The 25,133-nt window shown below is 38.1% G+C and overlaps 1 protein-coding gene across 1 annotated transcript in view; it reads left to right on the top strand.

Annotated features, from left to right (window-relative positions):
- The window catches only part of LOC136858666 (leukocyte elastase inhibitor), a 120,111-nt gene that overhangs the window by 89,563 nt on the left and 5,415 nt on the right, over positions 1–25,133 (top strand). The window contains exon 7 of the mRNA XM_068228828.1: positions 24,244–24,379. Within this exon, the coding sequence (XP_068084929.1) occupies positions 24,244–24,379 (136 nt within the window). The remainder of the gene's footprint in view (positions 1–24,243; positions 24,380–25,133) is intronic.

Genomic DNA, 25,133 nt, shown 5'->3' with positions numbered 1-25,133 from the left:
TAGGGATTATTACTACGTGACCAGTATTTCACAAGTCTTGGTAAATATTTCGTTGCAGAAAATTTCCGAAAATTATCTTCTAAAAAGTAAACAAGATATGTAATATAAGCAATCCCTGTAAATAAAACAATCTTTACCGGGCGAGTTGGCCGTGCGGTTAGGGGAGCTGTGAGCTCGCATCCGGGAGATAGTGGGTTCGAACCCCACTGTCAGCAGCCGTGAAGATGGTTTTCCGTGGTTTACCATGTTCACACCAGGCAAATGCTGGGGTTGTACCTTAATTAAGGCCACGGCCGCTTCCTTTCCATTCCCAGAGCGTTCCTGTCCCATCGTCGCCATAAGACCTATCTGTGTCGGTGCGACGTAAAACAAATTGCAAAAAAAATCTTTGATACATACAACTTATTGAAACTGATTTCCACCACACTTTACACAGGCTTTGGACTGTCAAAATAACTAACTTATCATCTTACCATTTTGGCGTGTTTAAAATCAGCCTTCATAGGCTTCGTCATTTTTTCATACATTTGTCGTTTAAATCGGCTTTTATTGGCTACGTCATTTTTACATACGTATATATTTATACTACATATTTACATGTGGGTTACCGTAATTTATTCAATTTCTGAATATGAGACATGGCTTTTAAGCAGGACCTAATGTCTCTTGTCTCTTCATATACTTTTATGGTTTTCTCAATCCTGTCGTCCAGTTTCAAGTATTTCCTCTTTCTCTTCTTCCCTTCAATATGTATTTCTAACCTCATGTGCATGCAATTTATATGTTCCGCTTCCTACTTCAATCATTCCACCAGCATGTTGACTCTGCGATGGGGGTTTCCAACGATCGTATTTAATTTGTTGTGCCATCCTTCTAAAGCACTCGTGGTTCTATGTCTCTTACCGTGGCAACTCCACATTTCGATGGGGAACTCTTCATTTTGTAGCAATGTATCCACAAAGTATTCGAAAAACTCGAAGTGTTACTGGTTGTCGGGAGCTTCCGCATGAATCTGGAGCCATCCATCATCTATGTCCTCCGGTTTCAAAAATGCCAATGCCGCACACATTGTGACATGAAGCTTTAATTTTTCATTCTAACGGTATTCCTATTGTAGACCCAGACCCATTTCTTCATATGGAAGTGACACCCACTCACTTGAGTTGAGGGAAAACTTGATGTAGAGCCGATATTGCAGCTGCCTCAAAATCGACATTGACTTTACTGGGACACCACTATGGAACTACTTCTTTAATAAGAAGGAACAGGCGAATGTAGGTTTCTTCTTATTAGGTAGCAGGGCAAATACAACAGGGGACACATTTGTTTCGTCCGGCCGGCCTCCTAGGTCTGCGTGAACAGTGTAGACTTGTGCAAACTGTTTGCTGCAGCACCTAAATGTACCGCCCCTAAAAATATGTGTAGATGTTTTTAAACTTTCCATTCCTTTGTCTCCACTGAAAACTAGGATTCTTTCTTCTAGTCCGTCATCTACGAGCTGATCCAGAGTAGATGGGATTCTCAGGACAGTGTTCGAAGATTTCCGGCAACGAAATACTGTATTTACCAAGACCTGGGAAACCCTAGCCAGGTAGTAATAATCCCTGGTGTGCGCAAATTTTCGCTTTAATGATGTGTTGGCAAATTTCCGTGTTAGCACTTTTCTAGAATCCACCTAAATAATCAACATGTTGTTTCTGAGGAAATGCACTTGAAAGTTGAACTTCAATTCTCGTTGACATTCTATTTATCAAAAGGCTCCAGAATTGTATTGAGTCTCCCTCATATCCTTCAAGATTTATCTTCTGGCTTATTCATTTCTGTCTTGTGTTTCTTGCAAGATCTTCAATGGATTCTCAGATGCGGTTATACTTGTGTCAACATTCTCTTCAAGATGTTTCCAGTGAATGCTCGAACCTGGAAGTCTGCAAGACCTTTATATTTTCTTAGTTGCAACCGTTAAGTGCAAGAACTGTATCATAAACTGCAATTTTAACTACCATAGCTGTGCAAAATATTGTTTTGGGGTAACATTTCCATATGAGGGCATTTAGAGACATGTATGAAAAAGAACGTCCTAGAACAAACACAGACGTCCAGTTTCCGAGACGGAGGAATTATCTAGGTGTGATTAAAATACCCAGGAATCGATCCCGGGACCCTTCGTACCGAAGAACTTAGCAATGAACATTTATCCCAAGGGTCGGACTTACTATAGAATTAGATGACACATATCAATAAACAAGTATGGACAGTTGACGAGATAAAGTACTGATGAGATTAAAAGTGAAACAACACACACAAATATCAAGTTACAGTTCAGCCCAGAGGCGAACGAACGAACGAACAAACAAACAAACAAACAAACAAACAAACAAACAAACAAACAAACAAACAAACAAACAAACAAATAAACTTGCCGTTCAATGTTCTATAGAGGGAATGTAAAAGGGCCTAATGGACTGCCAAGATGGTTGTTGCCAAGTCAGTTGGCTTTCAGACGCTGCAATGTCACGTAGTCAACGTGGCAACATAAGCAGCCATATTAAATACTTGCTTCTTGTAGCAGCTACCTCCTCAGTTAGTCTCATGAGGCTGAATGACCCTCGTTCCAGTTCTCAGTCCACAATTAATATCCCTTGACTTCCAGGAACTGAACAGGGACTGAGGTGTTAAGAGGCAGGCATGTTATACTTCTCACCACGCGACTGGCACGGCCCAGAACACACAATAACGTAGAAATGCTTATGGAGTAATTTATCAAAAGCACGTCGAATATTATGCGTCCAGCAACATGGCCACCATCTTAGGGGATGCCTCCTGTTTTCATTGCGACCTCTACCATTAGAATTCTGTAACTTTGTTAATATACGTATTTGGGTTCCTAAAACAGCTCGGTAGCGTACGTCTGTCTGCCCGTCTGTTTGTTTGAACATCACAGGAAAATGGATAGAAAAATATAGGGTATATACTACTTGATAAGTATACAGTGGTGCAGCAATATTAAGGGGGCCATAACAGATGTCGTCAATTTTCACCGTTAATATTAGTTGTATCGAAAGACTGTGCAAGTTTGTGTTAAATATAACTTCCGACCTCTTACATATTATGCATTTTCACCTTACACATAATACCAAGGGAGATATTGGCGATTTTTCTTGTTTTCATATCATTTCAAATATCTCCATAAATATTTGTTCCATCTAAAACAAAAGTTATAGAAACTGCAATTTTTGATAATTTATGTCTCATGCATTACTACAACACCGGATTAGATAAGAGATATGTACACAAACTAGTATTTATACTCTTAATGTGATTAATGTGATTTTTTAAAGAAGGAAGCCATACATTTCAGTGTAGACTCAGTTAACGTAACATTAAATCTCCTCAGTCTGTCTAAAACAGTAATTAAAATACATATACCACTAATAAATACCCGTAACAAAATTATAATTATTGAAGTGTAATAGGCGAGCGAACCGCCGGTGCCGAGCTCAAGCGCGGGACTCCCGAGAGCGAGACACGGAGGAATTTGGTTTATGTCAAGTGAAGTCAGTAATAGATTAATAGATACACTCCTTGAAAACTTTCAGAATGAAAGCGCTTTTACAATGCTGCAATTGATTGTCTGGAAAATGATTATGACTTCAGTGATGTTAATATTTTTAAGGAACGAGAAGCTTTATATGTTACATTTTCTGGTTTTGAAGAAATGGTTCATAATTTTCAATTTACTTAAATTTGTCCAGATTTTAATTTGTATAGCATTTATGAAGAAATTTCTTCCCATAACATTGAATTAAGTGATGTTGTAACTAGGTGTACCTGTACTGATACAGACAGTGATCCGAGTTGTAATGTGTACCTTTTCCCTAAAATTAATTTAGATGCTGTTCCAAATACACATACTAATTTTGGTATCATATGTCCCAAGTATATCTGCCTCTATAATTTATTTGTTTATAGAGGGCTTTTCATTCTCGAAACTAATGGGATAATCAAAGGAATGGTTGTTCTGAAACTAAGCCAGAAATCAAAGTCTCGATTTTGATCATAGTTGTCTGATATTTCATGAATTGATTAATGGAGACTCAAAATTACCAAAAAGGCTAAATGTGAAGAAAAATACGGGGTTTAAATTTTTTATGCGTAAAATGAAACCTCAGAATACTGTAATAAGTTTGTGCCTACGGTGTAAATATAGTAGATAGATAGATAGATAGATAGATGGAGAGATAGATAGATAGATAGATAGATAGATAGATAGATAATTAGATAGATAGATAGATAGGTAAAAGTCTTTATTTTCTGTGGCATTTCTTACACTTAACCACACACACATATTATTATTTGTTAATACAATGAAACTGCTTAACTTAAAATACTAAGAACTACAAATAACACTAATTTTTTAGACAGAAATATGAATATATACACGCAAAGATGAAAGAAAGAGAAAGGAACTGCTTACATAATACAGATTTAAAAAATACTCATTTCAAAACACAACGAAAGAAATACGAACGCAAAAATACTAGTAAGCTTAATTAAAAAATAAAAGAATTTCAACTAATTGTATCCTTGCAATACTACATCTAAGTTAAATACAGTTACTACTAGCTATGTTTAGGTTACTTCTACGTCGTAAATACAGTACGGATGTTTTTAATTTAATTATCATATTAACCCAATATTTTATTTTATTGTACACTAATCTCATATCATTTTCACACACAATCACTCGGTCCACTCATACAGGTACCTTGCTGGAAGCACTTAACGAGGAACTGCTCGTAAGAGGTTTTAAATATACTTTTTGATGCAGCACCCTTGATGTCCTTGGGAAGAGCGTTCCACCATCCCGAAGCGGTGATAGTAAATGATCGATGGTACGTGGTTGTTCGATGGACAGGTATTTCTAGGGGGGACACTGAGCGAGTATCATAGAGATGTAAAGAACCAAGGTGACGAAAATTGCTGAGAGATAAGTAGGGATGTCTTCCTAAAGTACCTGGTACATAAGAGTATTTGTATGTAGTTTACGCCTACCGTCTAGTCGTAACCAAGATAATTGTTTATATTCGGGAGAAACTCGAGTGTCATACCGTAAATCCATAGCATATCTAAGACAAGCATTTTGAGTGCGTTGTAGTTTCAAGTTTAATTCATTTGTTATATCCGTAAATATTACATCACAGCAGTCAAAAATGGGAAATAATGATGACTGAACAAGTTGAATTTTTAGTGATCGAGGGAATACATTTCTGAACCGTTTTAAGGGGTGCAAGCCACAATAAAGCTTATTAAAGATATTCTTAACTTGCGCTGACCAGTTTAGAGTTTCCGTTATAATAACTCCAAAGTTAGAAACTGATTCACAATAAGGTATAACAGTATTATTTAAAGGTATGAAAGGAATGCATTTTTGTTTTAAAATGTTAAGACTGTTTGATGTACCGATGATAACGGCTTGCGTTTTATGGGGGTTTAATTTAAGGTTGTTTTTAATTGCATAGCCATTAATTCGCTCAAGGTCAGCATTTACATTACATATTGCTTGTTGTTTATTATTAGTTGTAGTGTGGTAATACATTTGCAGATCACCAGCATAAAGATGGTGTTTGCAGTGCTTAATTGATCTGGTGATATCATTTATATATAAAGTGAACAGGAGAGGGCCAAGGACTGACCCATGTGGGACACCAATATTTTTTGTTCGCCACATTGATTTCTTATTATTTGCAACCACAAACTGCCGGCGGTTTGTGAGGTAAGAATAGAAAAATTCCAGCACTTTATGGCTGAAGTTTAAGGACTGTAATTTGGGAAGAAGCAACCTAGGATTGACAGTATCAAATGCGCTACTGAAATCTAAAAGAGTAAGTATTGTCACTCGTTTGTTGTCCATTGCATATCTAATGTCATCACTTTCAGCAGAGCTGTCGAGCATATCTCAGTATTTCTTGAGTAAATGTCCTTATGTCGTGTTGACATCACCTGTCCCTAATTGACATCTCAAAAGCCTGTCAACTCCAGTTGGGACAAACTCAATCCCAGTCCTGGAGTCACAGGAATTAACTAGTTGAAATCCGCGAACCAGCCGAGTCGGAAGGGCTCTCCGAAGCGAAAGCCTCAGCCATGGAGCTGGACTTCATATCGACATAACTAAATAACTGTTTAAAGTGTAAGTTTTCTTCCTAAGGATGATAAACAGGGATTTTATTTTACTTCGTAGTCATTACTATTGACTGAATTTACAGTATTGTGACCTTTGATCTCAGGTTAGATTCACGGCCGGGCTGGAGATTTTAGCTCCGGTTGGTCAATTCCTCTAGATCGGGGGCGGGGTGCTTGTGATCGTTTTGATACACTTCTACATACAATACATTGCACTCCATATCAGTACAGAAACACACAGTAGTGAATACAGGTAAGTGTTGGCGTCAGGAAGGGTGTTCGGCCATAAAAAAAGGACTTAATGCCCATTAGTAAGTAATGGGAAAAAGTCCTGGAAAGGTTTATATTTGGAAGTGCCAGTTTGTTAGTGATTTGCGTCCTGTTAAGACAGTTTGAAACCGTTCTGAAACAAATTCTCCAGTTACATCATATTTGACTACTGCGTAATTTTCGAGATATTATGGTTTAAATACATATGCGCCTGGTTTCAGGCAGGATATTTATAAATGTAGAGACCTGGACTTTTGGAAAATAAGCACAATCAAGACTAGAAGCTGCGGAAATGTGGTTCTGGATAATACTGACAGGGACGAGTTGGACAGGAAAAACGACTAATATCCAAATCTTGAATGACGTTAATGAGAAACGGAACTTAATTCATTCAATAGAGCAGAGGAAAGCTAAATTTCTTGGACACGTCCTAAGACATGACACCTTTCTCCAGAATGTCTTCGAAGGAAAGTCCTAGGGAAGAAGTCGAGAGGAAGACCACGTCTCTCATACCTTAAAAACATAATCACATAGCTGGGTTTTTCTTCCTATTTCACAATAAAAGAACTGCTGGACCGTGGGATGTGGCTGCAGTGACAAGGCGTAGCCTTTTGATAATGGATGGATGGAGAGAATGCCCTGTCAATTTCACAGGATGTTATCGGCATATACTCCCGGCTAACCAATGAGATATATCACGGGAAAAATAAAATAAAATTTAAGAAAGTAATGTTTTAGGCACTTAATATATCTCAAAATAGGCGCTAGTTATTAAAATAAGCATGCAAATGAATAAATTCCTTTTTCTTTATCATAATTTGACCTCAAACGGATTTCTCACTTTACTCCACATGTTTAGCAGTTACAGGTACAAACACGATCTGTTATCCTCTGTTTATATATCAGAAAAACTCAAGGCAGATTGTATAATACAGTATCGTATCATATAACGTCAGCGTTCGTCAGAGCGTCACACAGTAAAGCTTTTTTCCCCTCAGGCAGGTTTTATTATATAAAATTATTAAAATGTTACTACGACCCTCTGGGAGAGAAGTATTCTCCCTCGGATGTTGAACGTAATAAAGTTCTGGACAAAAATAACGAACTGAAAGTATGACAGGCTTCACAGGACAGGAAAAATAGAACAGTACGGTACCGTATAAAAGCATTTGTCACTCAGCATTTGAACGAGGTGCTTATCATTCAGATTTCACATCAACAGTAGCAGTGAGAAAAATGAGTATATATTTAAGTGATCTACAACACAATTACCGGTAACTCCAACAAAATGATATAATAAAGGGGGAAAAACCGCCAGCGAATGTCTAGCACTGAACTGCAAGCTTGATAAGTCCGAAATATCAGAAAGAAGAATTGTAAGGAAAATATTAGGTCCTCTAAGAATTGCAGAGTTTTGGAAATTAAGAAGTAACAATGAAATTTACCAGAACATAGAAAACATATCAGAAGCAATAAGAATGCTATTTCTTGGACACATTTATAGAATGGATGACAATAGACTAACAAAACGAATCTTCAAGTACCTTTGGGAAAAGAAATCAACCACCACCTGTATCCAAGAAGTCAAGAAAGACCTGGAAAGGAACAACATACGAGAAGAATAATTATTGGAAAGAAAGATTTTTAGGAAGAAAGTCTTCAAACTGAACGATTCCAAAGGAGAAAGAAAAGAAAACAGGCACAAAGTGGACTGAAACAGGAAAAAGAAGAACAGTGGAACTATCAAAAATACTGGAAGAAAAGGAAAGAACAACTAAGGAGGAAGATTTGAAATTGTAACGTCGTCCTTAGAAAGCCGGAACGCAAGAATAATAGAAGGGGAAAAACAATCGAGTGATTTAGTTGCACATTTCGGTTCATGTAGCTGTGAGCTTGCATTTGGGAATTAGTGGGTTTGAACTGCACTGCCGGCAGCCCTGAAGATGGATTTCTGTTGCTTACTATTTTACACCAGGCGCTGTATCTGAATTAAGGTCATGAAGGCTTTCATCCCAGTCCTAGCCCCGTCCTACCTTGTAAGACCTGCCTAAGTCAGTGCGACGTAAAGAGACAAATAGAAACAGGGAAAAAACAAGCAAAATTTAATTGATAAAGGGGAAGTGATTATAATTGCTCGTTAAATATCGGAGCTACGTTTCGGTTTTTTTCAATTTTTCAGATGTAGGCGGAATTAAACCAAGTATTTATCTGGTTAAGACAAGGATTATTTATTTATTTATTTATTTATTTATTTATTTATTTATTTATTTATTTATTTATTTATTTATTTATTTATTTATTTATTTATTTAAAAATACTCGATTGTAATGACTAACCATTTTACGCTGTGTACGTTAACGTATAAGACTAAAATATTCAATAGTTAGAATCAGAAAATAGGAATAACAATAGCACTAATTGATTACTGGATTTGTCTTAATAATCTGACGTCAGCTCTAATTCAGTTAAGCCCTTACGCCCTTCCTTTGTTTCTACAATTTATTTGTTTTACGACACAGATAGGTCTAAATGGGGACGTTCGGATAGGAAAGGGCTAGGTGTGGGAAAGAAATGTACGTAGCCTTAATTAAGAAACAGCACCAGCATTTGCTTGATGTGAAAATAGGGAAACCACGGAATGTCCTCTTTATGTTTGCCGACAGTGTGTTTCGAAGATGCCCTTCTTGACACACATCCTATGAGGAGAAATGTCTTCACTATTGCGTTTGTTTGTATTGGATAGTAGTGTGATGCGTTATATGTAGATGAAGATGTATAATGATGATGATGATGATGATGATGACGATGATGGGCTATCGCTTACTAAAGAGTATGATTGTCTTCCTCAAAACTCAGTTTTTGTGGGTTCTTAAATGGCTGTTGAGACTAAACTTGGAGCCGCAGATTCTGTCGCATTGCTGACATTTTATGTTTGTTCTGGTGGGAGCTGGCTGTGTAACCTTACTTTAATTCAGAAATTTACATTGTTTCCTAGCACTGCGCTAGTCAGTTTCTATTTTATGACATTGTTGCTCAAAGTGCTGAGTTGCTTTCGAGGCATTACGCTGTAATACTGGACCATCAAGTAGAGTAGTATCCCAGTTGACACTTTTAATTTGACATTTTTTCATGTAGGTCTTTAGTGTATATTTGTACAGCTTCTGTGGTCCTCTGCGCCGTCTTTGACCATCCTTAGCTGGGAATACGTTATTCGTTTTGGCGGACGGAATTCAGACATACAAACAATGTGGCCTCTCCAACGGAGTTGATGCATGATGACAATTGCTTTAATACTGGTTGAGTTTCTTCTTCAAGGACACTAACGTTAGTGCGCGAAACTTGCAATTTCACTCTCAGGATCCTTCCCAACCAGCGCTGGGATACTTTCCCAGGCAACGTATGTACCTTCCTTTGGTAGTCCATGTTTTACACCCATAAGATATGGAAGAAATGGTAGAACAATAGCTTGGTACTTATAAATTTTCGTCTGTATACTGAACCCTTTGGTCTACACTGAAGGATACCTACCTTCCTTACCTATCAGCGAAATTTCATGAGATCTGTCTCTTGGGTCGTATCGGGTTCTTCGTCACTTGCTGAGGTAAAGGTAGGGTTCAATATCCTAATCTATCTACTCAAATGAAAGGTCTGTTTAAAATATTCCTATCTATTCATATAATTTCTGAATGATTAATAATTGATCATCGGTATCATTGGGATCCAATCGTGTCCACGGGACACCACAATCATTTTACACATAGGGTCAGAACACTGGTGTGAGCTTTTGACAGAATTGCCTAATGTGCATCTTTACTAGAAAACCATTGTCTCAATTATTAATTAAAGAAAGGAAAGTCTGGAAATCCTTAAATTCGGCTTCCATGTGAGACTACATGTACCTTCATAGTGATTCTTTTTGGTCCAGTCCTCGTAACACGAACTCTTGGCTCTGGGTATAATTAAGGCAGTTCAATCGGTGTGTGCCACACAGTGGTTATACGGCATGGACCCTTAATTGAATCGATGTGACCTGCGACTACGTCATGGACCGACGTCTAAATTTCTAAATTACTGTAAAGTCATTGTGGATGATGACCGCACGGAAAATGATTCTACGGTGGCATATGGCCCTACTCTAAGTCACTGAGGTTGATGACCTCATGACCATCCAAGTTTCTAAGCTGAAGGCTAAACACAATTAAGTTACATCGGTTGATGATCAAAGTTTCCACTTTACTAACCCCAGCACATTTACTGCTCAATCAATCAAAGTCAAATAATGCAACAACAGCAATGCTCACAATACTTTGTGGCAGTAAAATCCATTACCTTCGGATATATCCCCTTAATCGTTACGTTAACATTTACATATTTCCCAGAAAAATGAACTAAGATTTCCAGAATACATCTTCAAGTCATTCGCTTGATTTAAAGTTATTTCAAAATACGGTTTCCACTGAATTTAATAATTAAATTAATTTAAATGATGTAATGAAATCTTAATGAACAACAAATTATATCTCCGCGGACGAATGGTTTCTTTCACAAGGCCCTACACAAGTCTTGACGTAATTTATTTTTAATCATGTTGGGTGTATATCGTCGGTTGTTTATTCCTGTAGCTGGAAAAAATTTACATCATTTATTTTCAGTATTTATCTTGTTTCGTGACATCACACTTTAATTTTATCTAATGCTAACCATTATTACTACTTGGACAACCCTGATAATTAAGTACAAACCATAAGTAACTCGCCGTACCATGTAAACCGATTACGATGTCATATCTTGTCATAACATTTCCGTAAAACTTTGTGCGCCCCTTACAAACAAAACAATCATCATTACCATCGCTCTATATATTTGGACAACCCTGAAATTGGCTAACCTTACTCATTATACTCTAAGTTCGTGGTTTCAAATGTACATTACAATCTGAATTAAACAAATTCACAACATCCAACAACTTGCACGTTATTCCCGGATGATATTTTCAACAAGTTCTCGCAAATAACGATTTCCGTTGCCAATAAATGCGATCTCAATTCTAGCACACTACCCAAATCCCGTTACTTTCGAGCTGCGAACTCCTATCAGCTGTTGGCATTGAAACACAAACGACCCTCGCTCCGCTGTCAGTTTCGAAATGAAACATCTGTCTAACGTCTTGCCTGACTGGCCTCTCAGAATGAAACCCTTAACTTCGCAAGTATAATTACAGAATACTATATTTCTGACCAACAAAATGCACATAGATTATACTTCAAAATGCCCTACAAAAATTGAACACGTCGCAAATTAATACCGGCGTGGATTCTCTAGCTCTACTTTCCATCCCAAACATTACACAAAATCTTCCTCGGGCTTATACATATCCCGGCACATTTACAGGCTTCCAATCACCTGATTCACAAATCCTATCTCAACTCATACGACCAATCTGAACTCTTGTCTCAACTCGACGGCTCTCACTGACAAAAAAAACTGGAATAAAAATACTTAGAATCCACGACTCATAATACGAACAAATACAATAATAATGAACACTTCGCCTAATGATCTTGTATTTTCCAAAACTGGATTTCACAAAATGACTGTCAAATTCTACTATTATTTATTGTCAGGTCAGACACAGTTTAAATGGACATTGTTGCGAACGACGAAACAACATATCGGCCGCACATAACAAAGTTCAGTTCCATAGGCGCACAAATACAATTTTGAAACAAATCAAATGGAGGACCAGACTGCCCCAAACGAGCAGACACAAACACATCACTCACAAGGTGATTCAAACATTTATTACATATGAATAAAACACTGCATAATTACACATTATGTACAACAAATTCGGAGGTACACCAAAACACGTGTACTGCTGCCGGTCGCCATGTTCAGTGTCTCTGTATAAAACAAAAACGCAGCAGCACATTGCCAACTGTTACAAAATGAAATGCGGCAGACGAGTACCAACACAAAAGCCGCAACATACTCCCCCCTTTGAGGGATCTCAACACTCAAAATCAAAGTCAAGTGTTCATGTTCATCACAGACAAATTAATAAAAAAGTAAACTCAGATACAACATATACAAATATACAACTATACAACATCCTTGGGCAATGGACACAATTTCACTATGGCACGGCGCAAAAGACCAGTTTTAGTCTTTACACTGACCACACGAGTAATATTGTCACAACCAGGATGGAGCTCCTGGATTATACCAGTTTTCCAAACCAGAGGAGGAAGGTTATCCTCCCTTAGAAGCACTAAATCTCCCACAGTTGGAGTCCACTTTCCTACAGAAGACCATTTGCGTCTTTGTTGAAGTGATTGTATGTATTCTTTTGACCACCTCTGCCAAAAATCGTGATACAGCTGTTGCACCAAATTCCATTTAGTTAGACAGGAGCGGGAGCTGTTGGATATGGCTGGAGAGGGGATAGAGGTCAATCGTCTCCCTACTAGAAAATGTCCAGGTGTCAAATAGCATTGATCATTGGGGTCGTCAGTCATTGAACAGAGAGGTCTCGAGTTCAACACAGACTCAATTTGATACAAAAGAGTACTCAGCTCTTCAAAATTAAGAATGCATTTTCCTAGGGTCCGCTTTAAAAGTGATTTTGTGGACTTTATTCCAGCTTCCCAAAGCCCACCGAAATGAGGACTGGAGGGTGGAATAAATTTCCAATTCACATTCAAATTAGATGAATATTCCTCTATTTCAGTAGAGCTATCCTTAATAAATCTTAATAACTCATTGTTGGCTCCAACAAAATTTGTGCCATTATCACTCAAGATGAGATTTGGAAATCCTCTACGCGCCGTGAATCTTCTAAATGCGGCGAGGAAGTCCTGAGTCGTTAGACTCTTCACAGTTTCAAGATGTATTGCCTTAGTGACAAGACAAACAAAGAGAGCAATGTACGCTTTAAACTTTATCTTACTCCTCGGGTTATCACCTTTAATGATGATTGGGCCACCATAATCAAGAGAAAACAATTGTGAGGGTAAAACACCTCGAGACAAGTGGTCAGCTGGATTGCTGTGGGTCGGTACGTGTCTCCAGTCTGAGACTGAAGTGAGGGATTGAATTTCAGCAACTCTACTAGCGACAAAGGTTTTCCAACAATTGGCGGGTTTCTGTAACCAACACAGAACTATCGTGCTGTCAGTCCAACAGTATGTTGAGAAAGGAATGTGCAATTTCAGCGATTCAGTTACCTTACTCATTAGGCGAGAAAGCAATAGAGCAGCACAAAGCTCTAAACGGGCAATAGATTGCTGTTTTAATGGAGCAACTCTCGATTTAGAAGTCAACAGGATCACTGATACCTCATCATTATCAGATACTGTCCTAATATACACACAAGCACCATAGGCAGCTTCTGAAGCGTCAGAAAAGCCATGGATTTCAATAACCTTATTCTTAGCAAAGGGCATTACATTTCTTTGCACTCTGAGGTCATTAAGCAAGGGGAGCTCACTGTAGATAGCATTCCAGATTTCAATAATTTCAGATGAAGGTTCTAACACATCATACCAATCAATTTTCAACTGCCAAAGAGACTGCAGGATAAGTTTACACTTAACTACGGCACATCCTAACAATCCAAGGGGATCAAATATGGAAGCAATGATAGTGAGAATGCTTCTCTTAGTGACTTCCTTAGGTGCTTTCTTCAAGTTTATTTGAAACTGAAACTCATCACATTTAGGATGCCACACGATACCTAATGTTTTAATAGCTTCATCCTTAGTGAGGTTACAAGGTGACAACATTTCTCTATCCTCTACAGGGACATTGGCAAGAGCTTCTGGACAATTTGACGTCCATTTTCTAAGATGAAAATGTGCACTATCGAGCACAGAAGAGATTTCTGATTGAATCTCCTTAGCTTCTTCAACTGAGCTAGTACCTGTCAGCAGGTCGTCAACATAAAAACAAGAGCGAATGATCTCTGATGCAGTGGGGTGAGATTCCTTGTGTTCATCAGCAAGTTGAACTAGACATCTCGTAGCAAGAAAAGGGGCGGAACTTGTACCGTATGTGACAGTAGTAAGACGGTAGTCCTTGATTTCTTCATCAGTAGATTCACGCCAGACAATTTTCTGAAGATTTCTGTGGTCAGGATGAATTAGCACACATCTATACATCTTAGCAATGTCAGCCGTAAGAGCAACAAAATAGGTTCTGAACCTTAAAACAATGGACAGCAAGTCAGGCTGAATAGTAGGACCAACCATTAACATAGAATTCAATGCTATCCCATTTGATGATTCACAACTTCCATCAAAAACAACTCTCAACTTGGTTGTAGTGCTAGAATCCTTGAGCACACAATGATGTGGCAAGTAAAAGCTTAAAGAGTTAGAGGTCTCTGGAGGTGCAATTTCCATGTGACCCATTTCACTGTATTCACGCATGAAATCTACATACTTCCTTTTCAAGTCTGGAAGCTTAGCAAATTTATTTTCCATCTGTTTGAGCCTTCTAACAGCATTATGCTTAGACTCAGCTACAAGTGGCACTTCAGCACGAATAGGAAGTTTGACAACAAACCTACCAGAATCATCTCTTTGAACACTATTCACAAAGTGTTCTTCACAAGCCCTTTCTTCAGGAGTAAGAACTGGTTGATGAAGTTCTTCAAGCTCCCAAAACCTTTGGAGTTTAGTGTCAATAGAATCAAGTTTTACAAGATTAGCACGACGAGCCTTGGCATTATTCTTAATGCACGACTCAGGGAAAGTGCCTGACAGCACCCAACCAAATTCGGTATCTAATAAGGCGGGATAACCCTTCTTATGCAAAATATTAGAAGACACAATTTCATAGTAGACATCAGCACCTAGCAAAATATCAATAGTAGAGGGCTGATTAAATGTCCTATCACTCAAAATAATATCATCAGGAATAACCCAATTGGAACAATCAATTTCCTGCGCAGGGAGTGGACCTGTGATTGTGTTCACGACTGCACAGTTCAACTTCAATGTATAATCTGATACATTTGAGAACAAAACAAGGTTACATGTGGAACTTACAGGAGACACATTCGAATTGCCTATACCAACAATAGGTAGACGACAAGACCTAGTACGGATACCAAGCTTCTTGACAAGATCAGAAGTCACAAAGGATAATTGACTCGCAGAGTCTAACAAAGCTTTAACTAGTATAATCTCTCCTGAGCTATTTTTTATTCCTACACACGCTGTGCTCAGCAGAACATTAGAACCTAGTCCTGAAACAACCTTCATGGCAGTGGGTGAAACAATTGCAGAACTTGTAGCATTCATATTATTGTTATTATTGGGACTTGCTTGTTCCTTGTGAACCAATAAGTTGTGGGGCCCATTACACTGGGAGCATTTGTTTTGCTTACAATGTTTAGAAACATGAGAAGCGGAAAAACAAAGATAACAAAGTTTATTTTCCCTCACAAACTTGCGACGGTGATCAATGTTTGCTTGTTTGAACTTTCTACAATTAGAAATGCTGTGATTATCAAGTTTGCAAAACCTACAATTCAAGGAAGTGCTATTGTTAGCAATGTGAAGGGCTTTTAGGTTGGATTTTAAGTCTCGTTTTTGCTCAATAACAGGTTTCTTGCATTCTGTTAGCTCTAATGTTTGACATTTTCTTTCCAAGAAATCAATCAAATTATTTAGTGTGGGAATATCAGTGGAGGCAAATTTGTTTTCCCATTCACTCCTATGGTTGGACTTGATCTTACTTAGAATCAATTCCTGTAGCAAAATTTCATGTAGTGGAACCTGACCTTCTAAATTGTCAACAGCACTAAGATTAGATTTTACTTGGTTTATCAATTTGCGATATTCAACGGAAGATCCACTAGTACAATTATGGAGATTGAGCAAATGTTTTACGTGCTGTGAAACAATCAAGCGTTTGTTATTGTACCTTTCATCAATTAAATTCCAAGCAACAGTGAAATTATCAGCACATATGGATAGGTTATCTAACAAATCCCTAGGTTCGCCTTGAAGAGACGACAATAGGTAGTGTAGTCTTTGCACATTGTCAATGCGGGTATTGTTAATAACCAAGCTTTGAAAGGTGTTCCTGAAACTCAAATATTTTGTCAAATCTCCTTTAAAAACAGGCAATTCAATGGGCGGGAGCTTCAAGCTACAGTTGGACCGAGTAGAGTTATCAGAAATAATGGATGTATTGCTTGGACTTGTGGGTCTCTCAAATGAGCAAAGCAATTCTTGAATCCTAGCAACTATTGCATGATATCTGTTTTCAAATTCATCATGCTCTCCAAAGTGAGTTTCGCTAGATTTTGAGTCTAATTCACATTCTAGATACTCCCTAACAATGCTGAATTCCTTCCAAATTTCTGGCAGCCTATTTTGCCTAGAAATTAGTTCGTGATGGTTGATGTTATCTTGCTTTAAGTAATTTTCAAGGTGAGTTAATGACCTTTTAAGTAGACCACGTTTTTGAACAGCCTTTGCTTCGGATTCAAACACCATGATGAATAGTTGAGGTAATCAATTATTGACAAGATAATAATAGAAATCAATCCTACAACTATGGTGACTATACAAACAATAAGCCCTATAATCAGTGCACTGCATTCATTTGCATTGTTAGAATGAGTGACAGTCTTTGAATGGAATCAACAATGTAGGTAGATGCACAAAAGCATGAAATAACGTATAATAAACCACGTACGTTCTAAATTATACAAAATACACAAAGCGGCACAACAAATTATTAGCACGAAATCTTATAATGCCCATGAGAAGTCAAGACAAATCTGTTAATCTATACACGGAAAGTGCTAGCAGTAGGGTTAGGACATCAGGCAGGATGTCTACCCTAGTCAAGATAGGAACAATAAAGACAAATGGAACAGACTTACAGTACATGGCGGTGCTGTATCATCAATCATCACTACCACTGGAAACACTCCTTGGCTGGAATCACATGCCCAAAGTGACTGGAAAGTCCAAAGGATGACGTCTGCGATGTAATGTTCACTGGAGTCCAAATTCCAAGTAGCATTTAACATCTCGAACATCAGGGTATCAGATAAAGGCTGGCGTAAACAGCTCACAAGAACAAATGCAATAAATAGCACGTGGTAACTTCCACAGATTGTTAACGTGCGATATCAAAGCAGTTCCAAAACAATGTAGACTTCGTTGAAATCTCAATATGACGAATTCAAACATTCGTAGTAATTAGCCTTAAGCACGACATCCTGGTGCTTTTATACAATAACTGTTCACGATGCTTTTCGCGCCAAGCTTGTTGCTATGTTCAAACGGCGATTGCAGGCAGCAATTCATGACGATAACAATTTTTAGGTTACCAGCACAATGTTCAAAGTTCACAATGATTCTCATCGCGGCCCGGAAGGACCAAAATTTTATGTTGCGAACGACGAAACAACATATCGGCCGCACATAACAAAGTTCAGTTCCATAGGCGCACAAATACAATTTTGAAACAAATCAAATGGAGGACCAGACTGCCCCAAACGAGCAGACACAAACACATCACTCACAAGGTGATTCAAACATTTATTACATATGAATAAAACACTGCATAATTACACATTATGTACAACAAATTCGGAGGTATACCAAAACACGTGTACTGCTGCCGGTCGCCATGTTCAGTGTCTCTGTATAAAACAAAAACGCAGCAGCACATTGCCAACTGTTACAAAATGAAATGCGGCAGACGAGTACCAACACAAAAGCCGCAACAGACATAGAATAACGTTTCACTTCGTGACAAAATTCACTACTCTACATTTCTCAACCCGACAGCGCGCTTTAACTCGATTGGAAATGGGTAACCATGGATTTCTTGTATTAATTCCATCAAATTCAAACATTAAATTTTTACGTCAGATAAAATATCATAATTTGACATCACAAAAGTATAGGCAATAAATTCACGGAAATGACGATATACTCTGGACGTGATATCACTTCGAAACCCTCACTAATAACTTTTTACATGTCACACGGCACTCGCAATATTTTAAAATTTATCCCAGAAAATAAAAAATTACCTTTCGTCATATTTCTGACATTCGCCAAAAACATATGGGTGACCAACTGCATCATAAAAAACCATTTCAAATGCACATAAGTTTGACATCACAAAACAAGATATAGTAGGTGGTAAGATGGCAAGTCACCTACCTTAGGTTTACGTCGGATTCCATCTTTCGGCTCACCCGCGACCTTCCGTCACTTATCTAGCCATTTTACATTTTTGGCTGTACATCATAATATTTATTTATTTTCCTGGAAATAAAACATAAAAAAAGAAATACCCTTCACACGTGTCTCCGTTGATCGCACTCGACTGATGGTATTTAATGCCTGCACACGAATTACATTTTACAACGCAAAACATATTTTACAACTTTCTAATACTTCTGCGGTATCTTGACCGTCTTTTTATCAAACAAAATCCACTTTGATTTAAGTCACCAGCCACATCGTCCAAAATCTGTTCGTCGGACTTAGTCTACCTTTTGTCGCTTGATTTGCAGAACAGTCTAAATCTCTCGCTCAAGATTCAATAACACAATGGAGGGGTTTCAACATGGCGTCCCTTCTATATTTATAGCCATTACCCCCCTCTCTCCAGGCGTTTTCCCTTTGCCGCCAAGAAAATTTCCGTAACTTTTTCGACTTAAATGAACCGTGTTTAAAAAAGGTTTGGATGTAACCATATATTTGTTAACTCACTAGCAGTAGTGATCCTGAACATTTAAAATTTATACTTATTAAATTAACTGGTTAAATGACCTCATTTGATGGGCGCTATTTTCTGTGAACTTCACGTGGAGACGCTAGACACGCGCGCCCTTCTGAAATAATCCACCGAAATGGCTTAGCAGTCTCAAATCTGTCGTGCTAAAGACAGATAAATAAATACAGGACCCTCATTAGACTGCGTTCACCACCAATTATTTCATTTAAATATATTTACTCACACTGAACTTTCTTCTGTATCCTTCCACGTACGACACGTGCGGATGACGTCACGTATCCCAGCGTGGGAATTAAGGTAGCCTTGCCACGTGCTGCTTCCGTGATATCAAGACTATGTTCAAGCTCCTCATCACCATTGACATGGGGTCTCATGAAGTAACTTTCATACTTAAAATTCTTAGGGCACAAAGGTCATGGGTTCAATAGTGATATTGTTATTATTTTCAAAGGACACTTATCCGATGGCAACCAAAAGCCATGCTGGCACACTTTCGGCGGTGGTAGATTTCTGTATCAAATTTCACATTTGCTGAGAGAGGTTATCAAGGTACGGGAAGTGTTCAACGTTCCTCAGAACTCCTCCTTGGACTGTGATTGTAGGGCACATAGTGATGGATTTGAGTGCAGGGTGGTGAATGGTTTGTGTCCTCTGGATATTAAGGCTGAGACCAATGCTTTTGTATGCTTCATCAAACGCGCTTAAGATTGCTTGTAAATTGGTTTCTGAGTTGGCAAGAACAACATTGTAATATGCATTTTGGAGTTCGATAATGGAAGTTAGGGATATTTTGGTTTTGGTTTGCAGTCTATTGACATTGAATAAACCTCCATTGGTCCTATATTATATTTTTACGCCCTTTGGTATTTCTCCATCACCAAGGTGAAATATAATCCCAACAAATATTACGACCAAGCCATTCATATCATCGTACAGTAGTCTAATAATTTTATTTTACCTCAGATGGCAGTCTGTCCTAGCTAGGGTCTTCCATAGGGTATATCTTTTTACTAAGTCAAGGCTTTGGAAAGATCTATGAATGTCATGTTCAGAAGACAGTGTTGTTCTTTGCACTTCTCTTGCATATGTCTAACACAGAAAATCATATCCTTGGCACTGCGATTGGGCAATAACCTACATTTCTTCGAATAAACAGTTGCTTTTTCAACTTCTTGTAAAGAGGAAACGTCGCCTAGATTATGTATTGTAGAATTATGCGAAACTCTTGAGAGTGCTGCCTCTTCGATCTCTGGATCCATGTTTAAGAGCTCGCGGAAAGTTCCTTCCACCAGAAGGTAGTGGAAATGATATTTTTAGAATAATAGAGCCATCTCAAGATTTAATAGGGTTTATGCCTTGAGTTGGTGGGCCATATATGGTTTCGTCATGCTGAAGAAATCAAGAGTATTATTAGTTCCTACTAGATCTTGCATTTCTTAAGACTTCATCGTCAACCATCTGTTTTTGATATCACATGTTTTTCTCTATACATTGGCTTTCACTTCGTGATATTCTTGCTTCTTGGAAAGTAAAACAGTATTGGTCTGCCAAACTTGGTATGCCATTCTCTTTCTCTTTAGCAGAGTCTGAATTTCTTGGTCGTTTCCATCAAACCAGTCTCGTTGTTTGATCTTACATTATTCAACCGATTCGTCACCAGCTGACAATATTGCACCTTTAAGTGTTGTTTACTGTTCTTGAGTGCTTTCAGGATATTTATCTGGTAGCCTTTCAGTCAAGAGTTTCTAAAATTTTGTTTTAGTGTCACAATCATTGAGACGGTCTGTGTTCCTTTTGGATCTTGTAAGGTTTCTTTGTTTCCTTCGTTGTAAATGAAAGAGAAGGTTCACCACAAATCGCATCAGTCTGTGGTTATTGCATCACGTTGATCTCGAGCACGAACAACTACATAATCAATTAGATGCCACTGTTTTGATCTTGGATGTAGTTATAGTGTTTAAATTTACCTTTCTGCCTGAAGAATGTGTTATTTATAACGAGATTGTACTCTGAGCATTTCGTGAGAATTAGAGTTTCATTAAATTTACACTTCCCTATATCGTCCTTTCCAACTACTTCTTGCACTGAAGTCTCTCAATGGAATAATTTTGTCACCTTGAGGTATTTTTTGTTAAAAGCATATCGAGTTCGGAATATAATGTTTCATTTTTCAGCATCATCACAAGTGAGGGTTGGGGCATATTAAATAATTACTGTAGCTTCTTGGTTATTTGTGAGCTTGAGGCGTAACCTCGTGAGTCCTTCGTTTATGCCAGAAGGTAGTTTATAAATGTGGGGAACAAGTTTGTTCGCATGGCAAAATTAACACCATGATTACGAGTCTCAATATTACCCTTTCCCTTCCAAAATTAAGTGTAACCGGCTCCTTGTTCTTTAATTACCCCTTCGCCTGTTATTCTACTTTCGCTCAGCGCTGCAGTATCGATGTTAAGTAGTTTTTAATTCACGAGACACAATAGATGTTCGTCTTTCTGGCCGATAAACTGTATCATTGACCATTAAAGTAGAGATATTCCAACTTTATCTTCATAGTATGATCTTTCCTAATTTTAAAAGCTTAGACCAAGCTTATTCGTCTACTAATATCATTCTCCGCCATTTATCCACTGACAGCTCGGAATATGCCGCATAGTCGATCGGCTCGTCACCTACTCCCAAATTTTTCCACCTTATTTTCGTACAACAACACTTTTTTGTTAGAAATTACCCAGAACAAAACGTGCTCCTTTTCTATAGATATTTTCTAAGTCTCGTATTAAGTAACGCTGGTGTTGGTCCCATATACTGGAACTATACTCTAACTGATGTGTTACCTGACACTATACGCCCTACCGTTTGCATTCTTATTACAACCCATAAATAATCTCATAACTCATAACCATATGAAAATGTGTGTAACCTTTATATACAAACCCGTTAATGTGATTTCCATAATGAATATATTTCCTTATATTAACATTCAAGTGCGTACAGTGATTCGTGTGAGAAACTTTCACCCCATCAACACAGTAGTTAAAACTGAGAGGAAATTTACAACCTGAACGTTCATTCCTTGGACCACCATACCATTGTCTGCTGTCCCTATTATTATAACATCGTAGATGTATTTTTGCAGTCGTTCACAAAAGGAATTAGCCACACAGTGGTAAGATCCTCGGCCCAGCCGGGAATCGAACCCGTACCTCTGAACGGGAGAGCAGTAAGCTGCCCATTCAGCCAAGAAGTTACATGAACTGTACACAACGTACAAAGAGAACACCATGGTCCAACCCAGAGAGAGAACTTAACGTAAAAGCTTGCCTAACGATTTATTTACTGGTATCGTGTCCTATCATCAGTCATAAAAGGATCTTCGAAATTAATGAAGATGGCCTTTAGTTGAGTGCACCCCGTCTCGATCGATTGCTAATGAGCCGAGTCCTCTCTTCTTATCCTCAATCATTACCTACCGTTCGACAGCTCCAGGAAACAAATCATTCTGCTCTCTCTCTACAAAGTTCCGGAACATGGGGAGAAGGATGAGACAGAGGCAGACGTCCATGGGACATTCAAACACGGCGTCTAATTTCCAGGACGACCTAATTCGCATGGCAGAAGAGGAAGGGCCTTGTACAATAAGACATGAGGAATTGGACAACGCGTGAAGTGGTTTATGATCTGTTATACAATTAAATCATTTAGAATATGCAATAGACAGAGTTAAACATCGGAGTTGATCAATAATTCAATATAATATGTCTTTATGATAATAAAAGTTTGCAATCTCAAAATTCAGAACGATAAATTCGAGACTTCCACTACTTGTAATTTCAACACCAAATAGAATAGTCTGAACAGCCTTATTAATTATCCGTCCACCTTTGTCTCCTCCCCGACCCCACGTCTATTTTAGCTTGAGCTCAATTTATAAATACTACGTCCTCTGTGTATTCAGAAATGATTATCTAATTTACGAATATGTAGACTTGTTGGGAAATCAACAAACCAGAGAGCTTCAATATATCCCCACGACCGAGTACAGTATTCTCATAGGTAATCCATCGTCCTATATTGCCTCTCATAACCCTATGACCAGAGTGGTTCGTACACAAGAATATAGTAGAAAGGTCCTGCAAATATTAAAAGGATTGGATATTTGCTTAGGAAGTAAACTGATCGTGTTATGAACGCATTGTGGACAGTCCAGAGAGAAGGGTAGTTTTATTTTTCTTCAAGACAACAAAATATAAAACTAAGTGGATTTATGCTGTACACCAAAGAATGGAAACACATTTCTAGTTCACCTCATAAGATGTTAGAACCTTACAGAATAGAAAATATTCCACTCTCCACACCCATTCTCGACCTAAGTCAAAAAGTAACGACCTATATAAATATATCACGTACGTTAAAAAATTAAAAACATTGGCTGTATACGGGTGTAATAACTATGATAAGGAATGTTTGCACCTGTAATTACAAATGTTTTTGAGAAACAGTATCGTATTGTTTTAAATTCATTATGTAGGTTTTCCTTGCAATGTAAGTTACAGGACAAAGTAGGTAAGATTCGATAGAATTTCAACTGATCTACCATAATGTGCTAGCAACCAACTAAAAATTGAGTTTAACGTGGCTCTTGATGTTGAGACCTTAAACCATAGGTCTACTACTTAACCTTGAGCTCGAACGGAATGTTTCTTTTCTTTTTATGAAAATCTCATTTACATTGACCGAGATTCAAACAGTGACCACCTTGGTGAGAGGGTAGTGACTTTTGCCACCGAACTATTACACCGTCTCCTAACTGTGTTAACATGCTGAACTATTGTTCCTCTAAAAATCTTCTCTGCTAATGCCGTTATATTTTTGTAGTACATACTGCAAAGATCCGAATTATACATACGATCACCCCTATGTACCAAGTTAAGATAAATTGTATAATTCAGTTTTAGAAATTACTGTTAAATTTGTTATTTTGAACTGTGTAAAATAACCTGGACTTTACGGTTTCAGCTTGGAATGTCGAGTATGTTCCAGTACAATGCAAATTTCACCGGGCTAGCCAAGCACACTGTGTATACCAGTCAGTCTGTTCAGAAGGTGGCAATTCAGGTTGTTGAGAGTGGAATAGAGGCTGCATCGTTTCGATGTAAGTATATAGATAAATAAATAAATAGAGACCAAGCTCGATAGCTGCAGTCGCTTAAGTGCGGCCAGTATCCAGTATTCGGGAGATAGTAGGTTCGAATCCCACTGTCGGCAGCCCTGAAAATGGTTTTCCGTAGTTTCCCCATTTTCACACCAGGCAAATGCTGGGGCTGTACCTTAATTAAGGCCACGGCCGCTTCCTTCCCACTCCTAGCCCTTTCCTGTCCCATCGTCACCGTAAGACCTATCTGTCGGTGTGACGTAAAACAACTAGCAAAAAAAATTAGAGAGATGGATAGATAGGTAGATAGAGAGCATTCTTCATTTTACTTATTTTCTCTTAACTTTCATGTATCCTCAGTTTATCCACCATTTGATATCTTCTCCGTCCTCGTCTTCTGCTTTCAATCAAAATTCCTTCCACGGCATTTACCAACAAGAATATTCTCATTCCATGTCCAAGTCTACTTTTCGTTATTCTGATGACTTACAGTTTTCTATATTTTTTCAACTCTTTTTCAGCACCTCATTTTGTATTCTTTCTACCCAGTTTTTAGTTTCCATTTCTCTATAATCACATATCTAAAGCTCCCGTCACCTTACGTCACCGTTCCTCAGTTTCCGTTTCTCATATCCGTATAGGATTACATTTCAGTGCGAGTTACCTACGGTCTGCACTTCGTAGATAATTGAAATCTGTCAGATCTGTTCGATTCATCCTGACCTATCACCCTTCTCCCTCTAGTGAGTGTCAA

This window comes from Anabrus simplex, chromosome 1 (genome assembly GCF_040414725.1).
Source record: "Anabrus simplex isolate iqAnaSimp1 chromosome 1, ASM4041472v1, whole genome shotgun sequence".
NCBI lineage: Eukaryota > Metazoa > Arthropoda > Insecta > Orthoptera > Tettigoniidae > Anabrus > Anabrus simplex.
The sequence above is the reverse complement of the archived record's forward strand: the minus strand, read 5'-3'. Positions and strand labels throughout refer to the sequence as shown.